At 41.9% G+C, this 21,981-nt stretch overlaps 2 protein-coding genes across 3 annotated transcripts in view; one reads left to right on the top strand and one right to left on the bottom strand.

Annotated features, from left to right (window-relative positions):
* CAP1 (cyclase associated actin cytoskeleton regulatory protein 1) overlaps positions 1-10,047 on the top strand; it is a 36,223-nt gene extending 26,176 nt beyond the window's left edge. For both annotated transcript variants that reach the window (XM_016190001.2, XM_007527079.3), the window contains exons 5-13: positions 1,527-1,670; positions 1,767-1,852; positions 2,821-2,926; positions 4,861-5,038; positions 6,341-6,525; positions 6,706-6,829; positions 6,965-7,047; positions 7,373-7,516; positions 8,868-10,047. In XM_016190001.2, coding sequence (XP_016045487.1) covers positions 1,527-1,670; positions 1,767-1,852; positions 2,821-2,926; positions 4,861-5,038; positions 6,341-6,525; positions 6,706-6,829; positions 6,965-7,047; positions 7,373-7,516; positions 8,868-8,951 — 1,134 coding nt within the window. In that variant the 3' untranslated portion in view covers positions 8,952-10,047. The remainder of the gene's footprint in view (positions 1-1,526; positions 1,671-1,766; positions 1,853-2,820; positions 2,927-4,860; positions 5,039-6,340; positions 6,526-6,705; positions 6,830-6,964; positions 7,048-7,372; positions 7,517-8,867) is intronic.
* Positions 10,048-10,126: 79 nt separating this feature from the next.
* PPT1 (palmitoyl-protein thioesterase 1) overlaps positions 10,127-21,981 on the bottom strand; it is a 28,003-nt gene continuing 16,148 nt past the window's right edge. The window contains exons 7-9 of the mRNA XM_060206147.1: positions 20,969-21,067; positions 13,689-13,760; positions 10,127-11,554 (exon numbers count right to left, since the gene is read on the bottom strand). Of these exons, the coding sequence (XP_060062130.1) occupies positions 11,432-11,554; positions 13,689-13,760; positions 20,969-21,067 (294 nt within the window). The 3' untranslated portion in view covers positions 10,127-11,431. The remainder of the gene's footprint in view (positions 11,555-13,688; positions 13,761-20,968; positions 21,068-21,981) is intronic.

The following is a 21,981-nucleotide window of genomic DNA, read 5'->3' as shown; positions in this document are numbered from 1 at the left end:
TCTGGTTTTTTCTTTCTCATTATTAAATAAACCTTTAAAAAATAACATTAGATAATGGTAAATACATTAATGGTACCAGTATTTGTGTCAGTATACTCAAATGTCATTTTAATATAGTAACATGAAGATACTAATATATTAATCTCTTGAATGGTAAAAGTATTTTGTCTAAATCTTTTCTCCAAGCTCATACTTTTCACAACAGATGACACATATTTTGTTCATTTCAGCTGAGCTGGTAGAGTATGTACTGCACTTGGAACAAATCTGGTCCTCATCTCTTTTATAGATGAAATTTTTGGGGAGCACAGCTTTGCACACACTTTAAGTATATTGTCTCTTGGCTACTTTGTGCACTGTACCAGCAGATTTTGAGAAACTGCAACAGAGACAATATGACCTACAGAAACTGAAATATTTACTCTGACTGTCTATAGAAAGCTTGCTGATAACTGCTTTTTCTTTTTTTATTGTTGTAGTTATTGATGTCACTGTTGGATAGGACAGAGAGAAATGGAGAGAGGAGGGGAAGACAGAGAGGGGGAAAGATAGACACCTGCAGACCTGCTTCACCACTTGTGAAACAACTCCCCTGCAGGTGGGGAGCCTGGGGTTCGAACCGAGACCCTTCCACCAGTCCTTAACGCTTTGATTTTGATTTTTGGAGGAAGAATAAAAACACAGAAACAGGGACCAGAAAAGAGTTTGTCTTGTAGTACATGGTTCTTGCTGTGTAGGATGCCCTGGGCTTGAGGCCCAACACTATATGGGAGCACCATGGATGATACTGGGGGAGGGATGCAATTGTGTGGCTCTTCTTTCTCCCTTTTGCACCCCCCCATTAAGAATTCATATACACATACAAGCACAGAATTCACCAGTTTTGTTGATCCACCACTTCAAATACCAAATCCTTAACTAATCATTTGATTCATCCGATCTCTACACAGCAGCTACTGTTGTGGCTAACAACAGTAGGGCCAAAGGATTATGGAACAGTATTAAGTATTAACAGTATTAAGACAAAGACCTTTGAAGAATTAATAAGAAAAAACAATTCACATAGGTCTGTTGATAGCTTATGTTGGTGTATGACAGGGTGTCAAAAATGATACAGTCTATAAATGTTGGAGGCTTATGTAGCTGAGTACTGTTTCTCATAAAGCAGGAAGAACAACTGGATAGTTGGGGGGCGGGGGAGACCACTATGATAAAGACCAGAAGTGAACAGGTTATCTATTAGTGGGACAAAAAAGAGACAAGTAGCTAAAATGGCAGAATTTTGTGGTACAGCCAGAGAATGAGTCCTGGTCATGAAGAACACACAAAGTAAAGCTTGAGGTGTTGAAACTCTCTGAGGAGAATAAAATGATGAACAGTATTTTAGACATCGAATCTATGTAGGATAAAAAGTTAATTTGGGTGCTCATTGCAATTCATAAGAATTCTTCCCTTAGGAAGAATTAAACATGGCAGGCTTTTGTAGACAGGCATTAACTGGATTCTTTTCCTGTGTCTTTTCCTAGAATAAGCTTTCTGATTTGTTGGCACCCATCTCAGAGCAGATCCAAGAAGTGTTAACTTTTCGGGAGAAGAATCGAGGCAGCAAGTTGTTCAATCACCTCTCAGCTGTCAGCGAAAGCATCCAGGCCCTGGGTTGGGTGGCTATGGTGAGCAGCACAACTCTTATGAGAGGGAGGGATAGTGAGATGGTGAAGGAGGTATGAGTGGAGAGGTTCTGAGTCACTGAGTTTCTCTTTCTGTAGGCTCCCAAACCTGGCCCCTATGTGAAAGAGATGAATGATGCTGCCATGTTTTATACAAATCGAGTCCTCAAGGAATACAAAGATGTGTAAGTCCATCTTTGCCTCAAGGGGTAAAGAACAAACCCAGCCAGTGCTAGAGTAGCACACTGAGGCTAAGGCTGCCTGTTTTTACTATGTTGGTTCTCCAGTCTCTGGGCTGCTTTAGATATTGGCTCATAGAAGCTGTATTTGTAAGCACAAAATGTTTCTGCTTTTTCTCTGGGTTTTATAGAGGTTCTTTTGTCTTCTAACCTTTACCCTACCCTGACATCTACAGAGGGTAAAATTGTTTAATTAACTTATTTACTCTGACCAGATAGACAGATAAAGTGAGAGGAAGGCTGATTGGCCAGTGCAAGTCAGTAAGAGAGTCATTGTGTGTCCGAGCACATATGCCACCAGTCCTGACTTCTCTGTTGCTGGTTGTGAGCTAGGATGACTGCAAACAGCTATTACTTAGCAGCTTAGCTACCCAAACCAAAAAAGGAGACTTGAACCACAATATAAGGCTATTTATTTCTGTGATTTAATGCTGGTTATTTCCTTCAAAAGTGAAGTTGTTTCTGTTTTTGTTTTGGAAGGGAATATACTCTGACTTAAAACACTGCTGCAGGACAGTTGAGTTTTCACAGTAATGCTTAAGTGATCTCTCCTATGACTTCATGCACAGTTTGTGTGTGTGTGTGTGTTGTTGTTGTTGTTTGTTTTTAATATAAGGTTCTTCCCAAGGTCTACTTTGAAAAAATGATTTTGCTACTTGAAAAAAAAAATTTGTTTGAGGAGTAATGCTTACTATGGTGATATAATCTTGGGGTCCCTACGCTAATGGAATTTGGTCTAATTAGGAAAATAAAATGGATTTATTTGTTTGTTTACTTTTTCAAGAAAGAAAGCCCCAGTGTGATAGGATAATCACCACTGAGCACAGCCTTTATTAAAAATGCTGCAACAGGAGGTCTGGAAATGTTACCATAATGTTGCTGACTACCTGTGATGAGTTCTTTAATTGTTCCAGGGACAAGAAGCATGTGGATTGGGTCAAAGCTTACTTGAGTATATGGACAGAGCTACAAGCTTACATTAAAGAGTTCCACACCACTGGACTGGCCTGGAGCAAAACGGTTAGAGAAATCTCTCCCCGACTTCCCTCCACCCACCCAAGGTCAAAGAGAATGCTAGTATTTTAATGCAGGGTAGAAAGGAAAAGAGGAGAAACATCCCAGAAGGTGGTGGGCACAGTAGTTAAGAGTGCTGAACTAGGGGGTCAGGCGTTGGCGCAGTGGGTTAAGCGCATGTGGCGCAAAGCGCAGGGACCGGCATAAGGATCCCGGTTCGAGCCCCCAGCTCCCCACCTGCAGGGGAGTCGCTTCACAGGCGGTGAAGCTTGTCTGCAGGTGTCTATCTTTCTCTCCCCTTCTCTGTCTTCCCCTCCTCTCTCCATTTCTCTCTGTCCTATCCAACAACGAATTGCATCAACAAGGGCAATAATAATAACCACAACGAAGCTACAACAAGGGCAACAAAAGGGGGGAAAAAATGGCCTCCAGGAGCGGTGGATTCATGGTGCAGGCACCGAGCCCAGCAATAACCCTGGAGGAGGAAAAAGAAAAAAAAAAAAAAAAGAGTGCTGAACTTATAGGAATGAGGTCCCAACTTCTATCTGTGGCATCACATATGTGGAGTGATGTTCTATTACTGTTTTTTGGACACACTCTCTAATAAACCCTTAAAAAAGAAAAAAGAGAAGCAGCAGGAAAGGAAGGGGGTGGGAATGGGAGAACAGAAAGAAAGGAAAAACAGTAAAGAAAATCATAAAAGGAATATTCAGTTGCATTCCATTTTGGGCCTGGGAGTGACTGGTTGGTACTAAAGGGGAGACAGATGAATGAATTACACTGTCCCAGCCCTTAAGAAGTTTAACAGTTTAGATATAAACCCTTAATTCAAGTCACAAAACTAATTGCTCTAATAAAGATATGGACTGTAGAATATGAAAAGTAATTTGTATTGAGAGAGATTGTGCTTTGAAGAGATACACTCTGAGACTTTTTGTATAAAACCTTGAATGGGAGAGATGGGGATTCTAACAAATAGCACAGCTTAAACAAAAGAAATGTAGAGGTTGCTCACCTGGCTTCAGTAAGAAATTAATAGAGTTTTAGGAAAGGGAAGGGAAGAGAAGGAAAGGAAATTGAGACCTCTAGACTTTGAAACAGGTGTAGTACTCAATTGAAATAAATACTATCTTGGGTATTTGCATAGAGGATGATTTATTATTGGATTTTTCCCTTAAAAGAGCCTTGACTTATAGGTTAGATATAAGAGCTCATGTTCAGACTATGGAAATGTTCATGATGTTAGAGACAGTGACTGGTAGGAAAGAATTTTCACAAGATACAACCAAGTTAATATGTTTAAGGAATTTAAGTAGTTGGAAGACTCAGAAAATTGAACAATCAGGGTTGGGTGATAAGTTCTTTTCACTAAAACAGGGACAAGGGGATGGATGTCCAAGTAGGGAAATAAGCAGGAGATGATAAAAATCAGTCTTGGACTTGTTGAGTCTGAGATATTTACTGGTGATACATTAAGATTGATTTTTAGAACTTTGGCTTTAGAGGCCAAAGAAAAATATGAAGTAAAAAAATGAATTCATTTGGATCCCTAAGGATCCAAAGTTGGATCCCTAAGAATCCAAAGGAGGGGCCAGCTGGTGGCACACCTGGTTGAGTGCACATGTTACAATGCACAAGGATCTGGGTTCGAACCCTGATCCCCACCTGCATGGGGAAAACTTCATGAGTGGTGAAGCAGTGTTGCAGGTGCCTGTCTGTCTCTCTCCCTATCACCCCTTCCCTCTTGATTTTTAGCTGTCTATCCAATAAATAAAGATAATAAAATGTATGAAGGAATAAAAATAAGTTGGGTATGGAAAGGAGGCATTTAATCATTGTCTCAAATAGTGGGTACTTGTGTGCCATGAACATAAATAGATTTGGAGTGGTACAGAGGGAAAGAAAAGAAGATAACTGTGATGTCTGTGTTACTGTTCCAGGGGCCTGTTGCAAAAGAACTAAGTGGATTGCCATCTGGACCCTCTGCTGGATCAGGCCCTCCTCCCCCTCCACCAGGGCCACCTCCCCCCCCAGTCCCCACTAGTTCAGGCTCAGATGACTCTGCTTCACGCTCAGCACTGTTTGCGCAAATTAATCAGGGGGAAAGTATCACACATGGTAAGTGAATACTTTGGCAAGAGTTGGAGCAGCAAGTTGTTTGGGCCAGATCTTACCAACTGGAGACCTGACAATTTATAAACCAGAATCCTGGCTAGTGTATAGGAGAATTCATTTGGACTTGTTATGCTTTTTCAGGTTGCCCAGAGAGACAGAATAACTGGCTTAAATGGAAATTGAAAAATTAGATGAGTATAGTTGGAGGAAACCCTCTGCTCTGTAGAAAAGTGGGTTAATATTACATGGTACAGATAGAATGCCCTGTGGTGCCAAGACATGGTGCTGGCAGATTCCCTGAGCTTTTTTCCTGTTGTCACATGGTCTGTTTGGGGATTCATATTGAGGGTAAATTTCCTCAGAAGATATGTTAGTCATGTGGAAAGTTTGCATTAGCATTACCTAATATTGGCATAGGAAAAGTAGACAACATTATACACAGCATATGGAAGTCTGAAAGTCTGATTATATAGTCCTCTTCTAGGAATCTACCAATAAAAGTACTCAAAATAAAGGACACACTTTATAGTGTTATTTATAGTTATTAAAAAGTACATCCTGCATATCCAATATAGTTAGAGAAATGATTGGCTGCATGTCCTCTTGATGAATTGTTATGTAGTCATTTAACTTTTTTCTACATGTGAACCTTGCAATGCTTGGGGAAAATCTGTTTTGTCAAATACATTTAGGACCAGAAAGAAAATTCAGGGGAAGGGTATGTGCCTTGCCATGCATGTGGCCCAAGATCATGCCCCAGTACTGCTCTGGTGCTGTGTGGTATCTTTCTAACTCCACAAGATAAATAAAAACCCACAACCATAAGGAGGATAGAACTATTAAAAAAAAAAAAAAAGTCACTCAGTTTTAGTTACACATGTTAGACTATGCATTAACTTGAGAAATTAGGAGTTTCAAATACTAACATTGGACTGGAGGCCTACAAGTTTTTCCTTTTACTAATTTTTCTTTGCTATCATATTTTTTCTGTTTTAAAAGCTACACACATTTTACAAGTGTTCATATGGTGTGTGTCCTAGATCTTTTTCTAAATATTTGTATGTTTTAACTTTCACATACACAGTTTTTGTTTGTTTGTTTGCTTGTTTTTCAGATGGAACTGTATAATTTAGCCTTAGCAAGAATTCACAAAAGTGCTTCTCAAACTGCTTGTGACCAACATCTAAAAGTCTCTAGTTTGGGGCTTTGAATTTTTAGTTAAGGATCAGTTTAAACTCTGAGAGCTGAAGCTAGTTATTTGCCATGGTATGAAGGACAGTAACAAGGCAGTTACTATTCTTACAGCCCTGAAACATGTATCTGACGATATGAAGACTCACAAGAACCCAGCCCTGAAGGCTCAGAGCGGTCCAGTGCGCAGTGGCCCCAAACCATTTTCTGCACCTAAGCCAGGAGTCAGCCCATCTCCCAAACCTACCACAAAGAAGGAGCCAGCTCTACTTGAACTGGAGGGCAAAAAGTGGAGGGTGGTGAGTTAAAGATGCCAAGACTAAGGGACCAAGGAGTAAGGATAGCGGGCTTAACAACAGCACAGCCAAATGAGTGCAGGGGACTGGAATATATGAGAATAAAACCTCTCATATCCTGTCTTCTGGGTGGTTGGTGTATGTTTAGTGGTGAGGTTTCTGAAAGAGATATTTCTTTAACAGGAAAATCAGGAGAATGTTTCCAACCTGGTGATTGACGATACAGAGTTGAAACAGGTGGCTTACATATACAAGTGTGTCAACACAACATTGCAAATAAAAGGCAAAATTAATTCTATTACAGTAGGTGAGTTCCTGTTTGCTCTCTATCCTGGAGCCTGTGAGGGTTGGAACTGTTTTAGCTACTCTAACGCTAAAGATAGTTAAATATATTAGTTTCCTTTGAAGTTACACTGTTGACCTGCTCCCTTTCTTCTCCTAGATAACTGTAAGAAACTCGGCCTGGTGTTTGATGACGTAGTGGGCATTGTGGAGATAATCAATAGTAGGGATGTCAAAGTTCAGGTAACTCGAGATCTTGGCTCCTTCCTTTGGTCCCTGTGGAATTAATTGAAAAAGACACAGCCGACCCACAGATGTTACTGTGGTAGGAAATCTGATTCTACAAAGGCTGTAAGTTGAGCCACTTTGGATGTGGCAGGAAAGAAGTTGGCTTTTAAAATGAGCTCTTTCCAGCATCCATCCCAGCTCGCCCCAGTATCCAGTGTCTGTTGTGCACCTGTGAGCTTTTCATATAGTTGATGAATCACATAAAACAGTGAGAGTTTTTCCCACAGCTCACTGTTGTTCTCAGTTCCTGCTGCTCAGTGTTCTTGTTTTTCCTCTGCAGGTAATGGGTAAAGTGCCAACCATTTCCATCAACAAAACAGATGGCTGCCATGCTTACCTGAGCAAGAATTCCCTGGATTGTGAGATAGTCAGTGCCAAGTCTTCTGAGATGAATGTCCTTATTCCTACAGAAAGTGGTGACTTTGTAAGTTTTTTTATCTATTTCGTAGTGTGGTCCAAAAAACAGAAGGGACAGACTTCTTGCCTTTAAGAAAGCCAGTTGATGGGCATTCTGCCTCAGGCCTACAGAAGCATGAGGTAGTGCCACAGAGCAGAGCTCCAGAGTAGCATTGTTTCTGCCTTTATCAAGTCAAACATGCCCAAAGTAGTAAAAAGGAAAGGAAATAACTTAGCATGCTATGACAGCCTATACACTCACCTACACTTCATAAGTTTAACAGCCTGTCTCGGTCAGTGAACAGTAGAAGACATCCAAACTTGAATCAGTCTGTCAGCTATGGAGCCTTTGTTCTCATTCCTACACTGCATACTCCTTTGCTGTGTCAGTGGTGGGAGCGGTAATGTAAAACTGAGCATTACCATTTAAGTAGCATGTTTTTCAGATGGGTTTATTTTCTCTCACTGCTCTCAGAGTTTAATGAAAGCAAGCACAGGTAGAAAAGTATATGATTTGGGGGGCGGGTGGTGGCACACCGGGTTAGGTGCATAAGGAACTACACAAGGATCCCAGTTGGAGCCCCCGGCTCCTCATCTGCACGGGGTCACTTCACAAGCAGTGAAGCAGGGCTACAGATGTCTTTTTCTCTCTCCCTCTCTGTCTGTCTCCCTCTCCCCTCTCAGTTTCCCTCTGTCGTATCCAATAAAAACGAAAAATGGGGCCAGGTGGTGGAGCACCTGGTTGAGCACACGTTACAATGCACAGGGACTCATGTTTAAGCCCCCGGTCCCTACCTGCAGAGGGAAAGCTTTGTGAGTGGTAAAGAAGTGCTGCAGGTGTCTCTCTGTTACTTTCCCTCCCTATCTCTCCCTTCCTTCTCGATTTCTGGCTAAGTCTACCCAATAAATAAAGATAATTTTTAAAAATTTTAATTTAAAAAAGAAAGAAAAATGGCCACTACGAGCAGTGGATTTGTAGTGCAGGCAGCCAGCCCCAGAGATAACCCTGGAAGCCAAAAAAAAAAAAAAAAACAAAAACAAGGGAGCCAGGCGGTAGTGCAGTGGGTTAAGCACACGTGGCACAAAGCGCAAGGACAGGCTTAAGGATCTCGGTTCGAGCCCCCGGCTCCCCACCTGCAGGGGAGTCGCTTCACAGGCGGTGAAGCAGGTCTGCATGTGTCTCTTTCTCTCCCCCTCTCTCTCTGTATTCCCCTCCTGTCTCCATTTCTGTCCTATCCAACAACGTTGACATCAATAACAACAGCAATAATAACTACAACAATAAAACAAGGGCAACAAAAGGGAATAAATATTAAAAAAAACAAGATTTAACCCCAGTTTGGTTTTCTTTTTTCTTAAACTCGTTTGTTTATTTGCAGAATGAGTTTCCAGTCCCTGAGCAGTTTAAGACCCTATGGAATGGGCAGAAGTTGGTCACCACAGTGACAGAAATTGCTGGATAAGCGAAGTGCCACTGAGGTCTTTGCCCTCTCTTGTCACACCGTGGGGAAAATGTGTATCAAGATGATTATTTTCTTCTTTTTTTTTTTTTTTAGATTTCCTCTACCTTTCTGCTCTTAAACTGCTTCTCTTCTTTGAGAAGCATAGCTACCTGCCTTCACTGAAATATACCTCAGGCTGATTTGGGGTGGGATAGCAGGTCATTTGATCTTCTGCAGGAAGGTGCAGCTTTTCCATATCCATTCAACCACACCATCAGTCCATTCTTAAGGAACGGCAGACCAAGAATGGTGTTTTGGCTTTCAGCCTTTGGGGTTTATTCATCCAACAGTCTTTTAGGAAGAACAAAGTAGTCCCCAAGAACTAACAGATCAAAATGTTCACATAAGTTAATTTTTTCCTAACAATGAGCATGAAGGTAGCAGAAGCTGGTGTGATTCTAGTTGGTTCTTCTAATCAGACTAATTTTTTATTGCTGATAACTGAGATAAGGGTTACACTGGCCCAAAGGCTGAAGCTTGGCTGTATAGCATTCCGAGCAAAATTGTTTGCTGTAAGCATTTCTTTATCTGCATTTCATTCTGGGTCTGCCTAAACCTAAGATACTAGGTTCTCCTATACCAGCTTCTGTGGCAATACCCTGTACTTAGGCCATTTAAAGGAGTTTTGAGACTCTTTCTCTGGGACCCCTGCCCACCACATTCCTGCAGAGATGACTTTAAAGGAAAAAGGAGAATGACACAGCATTCCATGTAAATTGGCATTCCTTCCTCCTTTCATGCTAGGTCATCCATCTTCGTTGCCCCCTATGCTCTGTCACACTCAATAGCTTTTGGCTTCTGTTGGGGTACTTAATCAGAGAACTGAAACCTCCACCAAGGACTGGTTTTAGGTCTTAATGTAAGAATCTTGCATAGCATTGCTAATGTAAATTTCAGTTTTTCCCTCTAGGACAAACACATACCAAAATATGCAACTTTTTTTTGGTGGGAAGAGAAATTGTCCTGTGACTTCTACCCATTTCCTGAGGCCTGTGGAAATAAACCTTTATGTACTTAAAGTTATACAGAAAATAGAATAAAATTAATACCAAACTTGCTTTGTGTTTACCTATGATATTTGTTATACAGAAATGTAAAAAATAAATGGGGGGGGGAAGACACCAAAGAACCCAAAATAAGAAACTACTCTTTATTTTAGACAGTTACATTGTTTTGACTTCCCCCATAATTTTCATTTTTTCAGTTGAAAAAAAGTTTGAGAGATGAAGGAAACTTTCTAACAGGATGCTCCTGTCAAAGCATAGCTAATCATTCCCCCCAAAATGGCATTCTACAAAACATTCTCCCAAAGTGTTAATAGGTTTTCACAGGATGGAGGAATAAGGGCTGAAATGTCCATGTTCTCACACAGCACAGTGTGGAAAATGGTTGTGTGTGTGTTATTACCAGAGCATTTATCAGCCTTAACTTGTGTGGGGGATTGAACCTGACACTTCAGAGTCTCAGACATGAAAGTCTTTGCATAACCATTATGCTGTCGACCCTCCCCAGGGTAGTTTTCTATATGGTACAAATTCTCAAAGGTCCTTTAAAATTCTGTTACACACACACACACACCATAAAACTAATTGCTTGGAATGTACTAGTTAATAAAACTGGAGGTGTGTATAAGTTAGCCTCTTCTCTTCGCAGTTTCCCTCCCATACACCACTATCTTTAGCAATAAAGTGACTCTTGAATCCCCTAGTCCTACCAAGCAAAGACAGGTTAACAGCATGGAGGAGAAAGAACCAGCAGCCTCATTTTTCATCTCTACTTGTATACTTTTCTTCACCCCAAAGTTAAGTAAGACATACACTTCCCCTTTAAGCAACCCAGTTGAGTGAGTGCTACTTCCCTCCTGTGGCTGAACTAATTCATCACTGTGTGAAGAGACAGTGCTATCAAGGCAAGTTCCAGGACCCTGGGGAGGCTTAAGGAATTACACAGAAACATTCAAGCAATTCTTCTCCAAGAGCTATTTAAATCTACCAGCAAAATTTAAAAATTTATGTAAATACTGCAGGCCTGGATACTGGCTGCCTCTTGGCTTTCTCTTGCTGAGAAAGTTGTCCCCTTATTACTGGCCTTACTACTTGAATTTGTTCAGTCTCTCCTAGGTCTGGGCACACTTCTGGCACTGACCTACAGCAGACTCTTTTATTTCCTAAGATAGATGAACCACATCGAAGGACTGTAAAACAATCTCCATGGTTATTAGCTAATTGTAATTAAAGTTGCATTCAACACTATATGCTGATAGATGAAGTGAAGGATTAGATTTGTATCTTTCCAAGCAGAACATGTTAGATGATTAGAATGGGAGGAAAGAAAAGGATTAGTTGCAAGCTGGATCTGAGCTCAGGCTTAGACATGAAGGGAACTGTCTCCCACTGGAAGTGCTATGTGCTCCCTGAGCCCTAGTACAAACTACCAGGGTTTCACTTAAGAAAGGGTATAATGTGGGCATAAAACCATTCTGCAGACACTTGAAGATGGTCCCCTTGTACAGCCAGAAACACTAGCTTTCCTGCTTTGTCCATTTCCTTTAGCCCCAGGAGGTCCTGTAGAAAAAGGCCATAATTAATCAAGGTTTAATAAAAAGTTACAAAGACATAGAATGTCAGTATAGCATTTATACTCAAAAATGCATCTTTTCCTTGCATATAAACATTTAGGTATGCTGTCTCAAAATGCAAAAAAAAAAAAAAAGTTTCTTGCCTAAGCATTAAAATATATATGTGCAACAAAGGGAAAATAAAATAAAAATGTTTAAAAAAATTAAAACATATGCAATTATTTTTTATTTTGTATAGAATTTAATATTCTGCTTTCTGGAAATTTTATTACAGCTTCTGCAGGACTACCCATAGTTGGGCAAGTCACAGATGAAACTGCCTCAAAGTCTCAGTGGGACCAGGTTACATAGATAAAGCATCCACTCCTTAGGTCAGAAATCTCAGATACTTTCACACCTGACAGTAAAAATTCATCCACAGGGTGCTGCAGAACAAGTATGGCTGAGAAGATGAGCATATGGGACCATCAGAATGTTGCTTCAGCATCATCTTGAGTTTGACTGTCAAGAAGTTCTCAGTTGTAAGCTTCAAAACAGACCCTAGTCTCCCTTTTCTTTTATCTGTTTCAAGCGGAGGCATCATATGCAGGAGAAAAGCTAAGAGAAGAGCCTCCAAAATCACCTAGAAGAACTGTAGTAGAGACTGTTCAGAAGTAACCCTTGTGAAGCTAGGCAGCGGCACACCTGGTTAAATGCAAACATACCAAGTGCAAGGAACCAGGTTTAAGCCCCTGCTTCCCCCACCTGCAGGGAGGAAGCTTCACAAATACTGAAGCAGATCTTCAGGTGTCTTTCTTCCCCTGTCTCCCTATCCTCTCTCTGTGTGTGACCTAATAAAAATTAGAGAGAAAAAAAGGATTCATAGTGCCAGCACCGAGCCCCAGCAATAAACCTGGTGGCAATAAAAATAAAAAAAATAATTTCTCCAACATAAAATCCTTAAGAGTGTGTAAGGCCCCAGGACTGGAGGTGGTGAAATGCTGCAAACTCTGCTTGAAAATCAGGCCCTTCCATGATTGCTCAACAAATTGTTTGGCTTCGTATGTTAACTCTCTTTTCAATCACCAGGTTCCAGATGCCACCAGGATGCTGGCCAGGCTTCCCTGGATTGAAGACCCCACCATTGTGTCCTGGAGCTCAGCTTCCCCAGAGACATACCTTACTAGGGAAAGAGAGGCAGACTGGGAGTATGGACCGACCAGTCAACGCCCATGTTCAGCGGGGAAGCAATTACAGAAGCCAGACCTTCTACCTTCTGCAACCCTCAACGACCCTGGGTCCATGCTCCCAGAGGGCTAGAGAATGGGAAAGCTATCATGGGGGGGTGGGGGTGGGTTATGGAGATTGGGTGATGGGAATTGTGTGGAGTTGTACCCCTCCTACCTTATGTTTTTGTTCATTAATCCTTTCTTAAATAAAAAATTTAAAAAAGAAAGAAAGAAAATCAGGCCCTACAGCTAAACAAAATCCACAATTCTATTCCTACTGTTGCCTATAGGAGCAGCTACTGCTGTGAATGCCTAACTTAAAAATAAGACTTCTCCCCAGGCATGCAGACTGCTGTACAGGAAAAGGCAGAGGTAACAGGTGTGCGTGTGGCTTCCAAGGTGCCCACAGGGCTTGGATGTTTATATAAACTAGACCTATAGGCGTGCTGGGGCTCTGCTTAGGTGGGTCCGCCATCATTTGAGTAAAGGGCCCTCAGGCTTTCCTCTCCTTCTCCCTCTCTCATGGCCCACGTGTACTCCAGCATGTGGGTGTTCTCAATTTTCCTGAATAAGGTTTAAAATTCCTGAAGAAAAAGAAAACTTCTACATTTATTAGTTCTTTTCAAGTAACACGCTTCTCAAGTTGTCATCAGGCATGAGGGCTTCCTGGATTACCAGTTATTATCAGTAGTTACAGATGAAGTGTCCCTTGCATGAGCTTGAAAATCCGGTGGTACAGGTCCAGCAGTCTTTAAGAAGTAAGCTGGTGTTCATGTTAGTGCAACAATCAGCAGTCTAAAAAGCCTCACCCACATAAGGCACAGGCCAGGTAGGTGCTGAGCGCCTACTGCTCTGGACTACACAGAATAGGAGTCAAGAGCTGAAAATGACAGCACCTCTCTCCCCACTTACCTCTTTGTATAGCTGGGTCTCCTGTAAGGGGATGGTTTCCTTGGCTTGGCCACTTTTATAAAATCCAAACCACTGCAGGAGAGGAGAAAGAAATAAATTTAAATCTCACCCACATGCTCATTGCCAAACTAAGCAAAGATTGCCTGTGAGCTAAGAGTACCAACAAACTAAACATCAAGCTAGAGGAGGAAGGAGAAATACCTTGAATCTTCTCTGTTAAGGGCAAAACCTAAGGGGTGAGTTAATTTTTCCTAAGAGCTTTCCAACTCCCCAGAATTCCTGCTTCCTGTAATTTACTGAGCATTTAACCTGTGAAAACACATGTGTTGGGGCCTGGGTGGTGGCATACTTGGCTGAGTGCACATGTTAGAATGTGCAAGGACCAGGGTTCAAGCCCCCAGCTCCCCACCTACAGGGGAGTCACTTCACAAGTGGTGAAGCAGGTCTGCAGGTGTCTTTCTCTCCCTCTCTCTGTCTTCCCCTTCTCTCAATTTCTCTGTCCTATTCAACAACAATAGCTATAATAACAATAACAACAAAGGCAACAACAAGGCCGACAAAATGGGAAAAAAATGGTCTCTAGGAGCAGTGGATTCATAGTGCAGGTATGAAGCCCCAGCAATAACCCAGGAGGCAGAAAAAAAAAAAAAAGAGTATGGCTATATTCCAATTAAACTATTTATGGACATTGAAATCTTTAATCTTACATAATATTTCCAATAGCATGATGTTCTTTTGATATTTTTAAGACCAGTTAAAAATGTAAAAACTATGGCTCAGAAGGTGGTACAGTGGGCAGTGTGTCAGGCTCTTGTACCTGAGGTCTTAAGTTTGAACCTGAGCATCATATATGCCAAAGTGATGCTGTGTTTTTCATTCTGTTGTTTTAATGAATCTTTAAAAATTAAAAATTAAGTGTAATAACCAACATATATAAAGAGCTTGCCAGACTCAACAACAAGACAACAAATAACCCCATCCAAAAATGGGGGAGGACTTGGACAGAATATTCACCACAGAAGAGATCCAAAAGGCTGAGAAACACATGAAAAAATGCTCCAAGTCTCTGAATGTCAGAGAAATGCAAATAAAGACAATGGGTTGGAAGAATTAACATCATCAAAATGAATATAGTACCCAGAGCCATCTACAAATTTAATGTTATCCCCATCAAGATCCCAAGCACATTTTTTAGGAGAATAGAACAAATGCTACAAATGTTTATCTGGAACCAGAAAAGACCTAGAATTGCCAAAACAATCTTGAGAAAAAAGAACAGAACCGGAGGCATCACACTCCCAGATCTCAAACTATATTATAGGGCCGCTGTCATCAAAACTGCTTGGTACTGGAACATGAATAGACACACTGACCAGTGGAATAGAATTGAGAGCCCAGAAATGAGGCCCCACACCTATGGACATCTAATCTTTGGCAAAGGGGCCCAGACTATTACATGGGGAAAGCAGAGTCTCTTCAACAAATGGTGTTGGAAACAATGGGTTGAAACATGCAGAAGAATGAAATTGAATCACTGTATTTCACCAAATACAAAAGTAAATTCCAAGTGGATCAAGGACTTGGATGTTAGACCACAAACTATCAAATACTTAGAGGAAAATATTGGCAGAACTCTTTTCCACATAAATTTTAAAGACATTTTCAATGAAACGAATCCAATTACAAAGAAGACTAAGGCAAGTATAAACCTATGGGACTACATCAAATTAAAAAGCTTCTTCACAGCAAAAGAAACCACTACCCAAACCAAGAGACCCCTCACAGAATGGGAGAAGATCTTTACATGCCATACATCAGATAAGAGTTTAATAACCAACATATATAAAGAGCTTGCCAGACTCAACAACAAGACAACAAATAACCCCATCCAAAAATGGGGGAAGGACATGGACAGAATATTCACCACAGAAGAGATCCAAAAGGCCGAGAAACACATGAAAAAATGCTCCAAGTCTCTGATTGTCAGAGAAATGCAAATCAAGACAACAATGAGATATCACTTCACTCCTGTGAGAATGTCATACATCAGAAAAGGTAACAGCAGCAAATGCTGGAGAGGGTGTGGGGTCAAAGGAACCCTCCTACACTGCTGGTGGGAATGCAAATTGGTCCAACCTCTGTGGAGAACAGTCTGGAGAACTCTCAGAAGGCTAGAAATGGACCTACCCTATGATCCTGCAATTCCTCTCCTGGGGATATATCCTAAGGAACCCAACACATCCATCCAAAAAGATCTGTGTACACATATGTTCTTGGCAGCACAATTTGTAATAGCCAAAACCTGGAAACAACCCAGGTGTCCAACAACAGATGAGTGGCTGAGCAAGTTGTGGTATATATACACAATGGAATACTACTCAGCTGTAAAAAATGGTGACTTCACCGTTTTCAGCCGATCTTGGATGGACCTTGAAAAAATCATGTTGAGTGAAATAAGTCAGAAACAGAAGGATGAATATGGGATGATCTCACTCTCAGGCAGAAGTTGAAAAACAAGATCAGAAAAGAAAACACAAGTAGAACCTGAAATGGAATTGGTGTATTGGCACCAAAGTAAAAGACTCTGGGGTGGGTGGGTGGGGAGAATACATCCATGAAGGATGATAAATGACATAGTGGGGGTTGTATTGTTAAATGGGAAACTGGGGAATGTTATGCATGTACAAACTATTGTACTTACTGTTGAATGTAAAACATTAATTCCCCAATAAAGAAATAAATTTTTTTAAAAAATTAAAAATTAAGATGTAGAAATCAGACTTGGGAAATAGCATAGTGGTTATGCAAAAAAGACTTTCATGCCTGAGCTGCTGAAGGCACCAGATTCAGTCCCTAGTACCAGCCATAAGCCAGACCTGAGCAAGGCTCTGGATTGGGCAGGGGAAGGGATAAAAACCATATCTGGTTTATAAGTTATACAAAAACAGGTGGCAAGCTGGATTTGGCTTGCAAAGCTGAGTTTGTTAGTTCCTAGTCATCTGAAAATTCTATAAAGAGGAAATAAATTCTACTTGGCATAGTGATGGCACCTTAGAAAGAAAATGTGACCTTTGAATCTGATCTTGACAGATGAATAGGAGCATTTCAGGAGAAGCCTGAAAAGTATAAAAGGACCCGGGTTGGGGCTCCCTGCCCACCTGCAGTGGGGACGCTTCATGAGTGGTGAAGCAAGTCTGCAGGTGTCTGTCTCTCTTTCTCTCTATCTTCCTTCCTTCTCTCAATTTCTCTCTGTCCTATCAAAATAAAGGAAAAAAGGGGTGGGGCCTAGGAGGTGGTACACCTGGTAAAGGACACATGTTACAATGTGCAATGACCTAAGTTCAAGGCCCCAGTCCCCACCTGCAAGGGGAAGGCTTTGCAAGTGGTGAAGCAGTGTTGCAGGTGTCTATCTTTTTTTTTTTTTTTTTTTAGTATATTATTTATTTTACTTTTGAGAGAGAAAGACACAGAGAAACACCAGAGCACTGCTCAGCTCTGGCTTATTGTGGTGTGGGGGATTGAACCTGGGACTTCAGAGCCTCAGGCATGACAGTATCTTTGCATAACCATTATGCTATCTACCCTGGCCCTTTCTCCTTATCACCCCCTTCCCTCTTAATTTATGGCTGTCTCTATCCAGTAGATAAGCATAATTAAAAAAAAAAATTTTAAAGGGAGTAGGGCAGTAGCGCAGCGGGTTAAGCACATGTGGCGCCAAGCACAAGGACACCATAAGGATTCCAGTTCGAGCCCCCAGCTCCCCACCTGCAAAGGAGTCACTTCACAAGCGGTGAAGGTCTGCAGGTGTCTATCTTTCTCTCCCCCTCTCTGTCTTCCCCTCTTCTCTCTATTTCTCTCTCTCCTATCCAACAACGAGGACATCAACAATAACAACAACAATAATAACTACAACAATAAAACAGCAAGGGCAACAAAAGGGAATAAATATTTTTTTGAAATTTTTTTAAATATCTTCTGGGAGTAGTGGATTCATAGCAGGCATGGAGCCCCAGCAATAACCCTGGTGGCAATTAAAACAAAAATCATACAAGAGAAAAAGCACAGACCAAGTGTGGGGCAGTTCAAGGAGAATAATATGGCTTGATCAGAGTATGTAAAGTGGGTAGTGAAGGTAGATTAGGCTAGAAATATGGGGAGAAAGAAAGGGGAGGAGAAAGAGATAGAAAAAAAATTGGAGGCAATATCAGAAATTTATGCAACAGCTTTACATGCCTGAGGCACCAAAGGTCCCAAGTTCAATCCCTGGTGGCACTGTCATAAACTGGAGCTGAATAACACTCTGGTAAAATAAAAAATGAAAAGTGGAAAAAAAAAAAAAAAAGGGCCTGGAAGGCCACACAGAGATATCACAGTTGCATAAAGTCCTGAGTGCATGTCCCAACCCTACATTTTTAAAAATCTGATAAAAATGACAGACTCCACTTCTAGAGGCAGGGCTATAGAGTAGCAGCAGCTGCATTTCTCTTCTCTCCTCAGTCAGCTATGAATACTGAGACCACCTGGGACCGCAACAAGACAGGACTAGAATGACTTTGGGAACCCACCAAGTCACCAGAGCATCCAGAGACCACAACTCTGCCCAGACCTCCAGCTCTACCCAGCTGAGAAACTTCTCTAAAGAACAAGGGATATCAAAGATCACCTGAGACTGCAACAAGACAGGACTGGAACTACTTTGGGAGCCCACCAAGTCACTGGCGAGTGAAAACACGTGTGGTTCATGGACAGAGAGGAGCCGAAGGCGAGATCCCTGGGGCTGGAGCCCGTATATACTCCTGAGCAGCTGGTAACAGTCCAGCAGTGTACCAGCTGAGGTGCCACGTCCAGTCTGTTTTACTAACAAAAAGACTGCTGAGGGGAGGAAAAGACTCTCATAAGACTCACCAAATGCAACTGTGAGTCTCCATTTGCAACTGCCCTCAGAGGCTGGAGCAGCAGGGGGGAGGCCCTGTGCTGACATTGGGAGGCAGAGAACTGACCAAGAAACTCAAGAGAAGATCTATACCCTGGCAGTCTAGCAGCAGGGCTACATAGTGGAAGCCTTTGCACAATGTTCTCCTGATGAGAACATGGTGAATAACTGCCTCAGAACCCACAGACTATGACCAGGACTTGTTTAGAAACTCACAGGACCCAGCAGTACTGCCCAGCTTGGCAGAGAAGCTGAACTGAGCCTGGAGCTTTGGATCCTTGGGGTGTGGAAGTCTCTCTGCATAACCACTATACTATCTTCCCCCCACTCCACTTTGTCTCTAGGTCAGGAGTGAGTGGTTAAGCTAAGAAACCTACTTATAGGTAAAAAGCCCTCAGGTTCCCATAACCTACAGGGAAGAAAAAGAGCAAAAGAGGATTTAACAGCCACTGTGCTTCAACTCAGGGATTGAGATAAGATTGAAACAACTGTTAATTTCCACAACTGTGAACTCTTTAAGTAATTACTTAGACACAAGTCAATCCAGGAAAGAGTGATCAGTGGACTGAAAAGTACTGAGAGAAGGACGTCATAACACACTATAATAATGGTTAAACCAAGGAGAAACATTGGAGAAATGAACAAGGATAAAAGTCCAGCTAAAATCCCTCCAAAGGTAGAAGCACAGAAGAATGAGATCAACCTCCAAGTGCTAGCTGAGGTGACAGGAGTGAGGGAAGACTTTGAAAGAATTGTCATCAGAAATGCAGAAACAACAAATGAGATTCTGAAAGAAAGCACTATCTTGACGTAATTAGAGAGCTGAAAGCTGAAATAGCTGAGCTAAGAGCACAACTAGCTGAACAAGCGAATACAGTATCAGAACAGGGTAACAAAATAGCTGAGCTACAGACAACAAAAGAGGGGAGAGAGAATAGAATAAATCAGGAAAAAAAACAGAAAAATTGAGGAAGAATTAGAGAAAAATCAGAAAGAAGTAAGAGATCTCAAAAAGAGATTAACAAAACAACTGAAAACAACAACAGAGACATATGAGGAATAACCTCAAAAGAAATAATATACACATTATAGGAAAACCAGAGAAAGAGAGGGAGGGGAAGAAAGCATTCTACAGGATATAATAGATGAGAACTTCTCTAGTACAGACAATATAAAAGATATAAAGGTTCAAGAAGCCCAGAGGGTCCCAAACAGAATTAACCCAGACTTAAAGACACTGAGACACATCATATTTAGAATGAAAAGGAATAAGGATAAAGAAAGGATCCTGAAGGCTGCAAGAGAAAAGCAAAGAGGAAAACCCTTAAGATTAGCAGCAGATTTCTCCACACAATCACTACAGACCAGAAGAGAATGGCAAGATATCTATCGAGTGCCAGCAGCACCTTCCACCAGCACTCCACAATCACTGTGCCCTGACAGTGAGAGAGGCTGAAGTTGCACTCGAGGTGGGGGAGGGTAGGAGGGTGGGAGGGGTCCCCTGCAAGTTGCAGCCGCAGAAGCTCTGACTCCCCCGTGCAGGAGAACTCAGCTGCAGGCAGCTGCCATGTTTGTGGGCCCTAGAAGCCTTTTTTAATTATCTTTATTTATTTATTGGATAGAGACAGTCAAAAATCGAGAAAGAAGGGAGGTGACAGAGAAGGAGAGAGACAGAGAAACACCTGTAACCCTGCTCTACCACTCGTGAAGCTTTCCCCTTGCAGGTGGGGACCAGGGGCTTGAACCTGGGTCCTTGTGCACTGTAATGTGTGTACTTAAGCAGGTGCACCACCGCTTGGCCTCCTCATTTTTTCTTTTTTTCCTTTCTAGTTAATTTAATAGGACAGAGAGAAATTGAGAGGGGAGGGAGAGGCAGAGAGGGAGAGAAAGACACTTGTGAAGCTTGCCCTCTGCCAGTGGGGAGCAGGGACTAAAACCCAATCTTGTGTGTGGTAGCATGTGAGCTCAACTGGGTGCACCACTGCCTAGACCCCTGGCATAGGGGCACAGTTTTTTGGGAGGGAAAGGGTTACTACCATGCTTAGTGTCCCATTTATAGACCTCCTAGGTAAAGAACCCTCTTCAAATACATGGACCCATACAAATTGGTAGAAAGGATAAAATGTTAGTTTTTGGCTGTTATTGGGTCTTCATGACTCCAGACTTTTTCAGACAGTGGAAGAAAGAAAAACTTTCCCCAGCAGTAGCAGCTGGGCTTGAACCTGGTCCTGCACATGACAAAGCAAACACCCTCTCCAGTGCACTACCTTGGTGGCTTGACAGTCAGATTTTTAACATCATGCATCTATGATCTGGCAGAATGTAATTTGCCTGAACCACATCTCACCTCAGATTCCACAGGGTCCACAACAGAATCGTTGAGGAATTTCACCATCACAAACTTCTTCAGGGCCATCAGGTTTTTCTTGTAGGATTGGTTGAAAACCTGAAGGAAAGACCAGCAGCACGTCAGGGCCATCATCAGGAAGGGGCAGAAGGGTTAAAGCTGGGGCCAGGTGGTGGCGTACCTGGTTAAGCAATGACATTACAGTGTGCAAGGCCCCAGGTTCAAGCCCCTGGTTCCCACTTGCAAGGGGAAAGCTTCAGGAGTGGTAAAGCAGGGCTGCAGGTGTCTCTCTGTCTCTCTTCCTCTCAATCACTCCCTTCCTTCTCAATTTCTGGTTGTCTCTATCCAATTAGTAAATAAAGATAAAAAAAAAAAAGGGGGGCGGTTAAAGCTTTTCAGTGCTCTAGCCTCCCTGAATCTGGGCCACCATATATATTCTCTATTGTATTGGGATGCTTACAGCTTCACACCCAGAATATACTCTCTGCAGCCTATCTGATTTATGGGCCTCCTCAATCAGAACATACAGATGCGGCCACAAATCTGTCACACCACTCCATAGGTCAACAACTTCTAGCCAGAGAAAGTCAATGCAAAATAAGAATGTGAAAATTCTGAAAAGTCCTACTGTAATACTCTGTTTTTCCCGCCTCAAAAAAGTTTTAAAGGAAAAAAAAATCTGGGGCCAGGTTGTAATGCACCTCGTTGAGCAAACATGTTTTAGTAGGCAATAACCCAGGTCTGAGCCCCTGGTCCCCGCCTGCAGGGGGAAGCCTCACAAGTTGTAAAGTAGGGCTGCAGGTGTCTTTCTGTCTCTCTCCTTCTCTCTCTCTCTTTTTTTTTTTTTGTTGCCCTTGTTTACCGATGTTGTTATTATTACTATTGTTGTTGGATAGGACAAAGAGAAATCAAGAGATATGGGGAAGGCGGAGAGGGGGAGAGATAGACACCTGCAGACCTGTTTCACTGCTTGTGAAGAGACTCCCCTGCAAGTGGGGAGCTGGGGGCTCCAA

Source organism: Erinaceus europaeus, chromosome 13 (genome assembly GCF_950295315.1).
Source record: "Erinaceus europaeus chromosome 13, mEriEur2.1, whole genome shotgun sequence".
Lineage (NCBI taxonomy): Eukaryota > Metazoa > Chordata > Mammalia > Eulipotyphla > Erinaceidae > Erinaceus > Erinaceus europaeus.
This window is presented reverse-complemented; position numbering and strand designations above follow the sequence as displayed.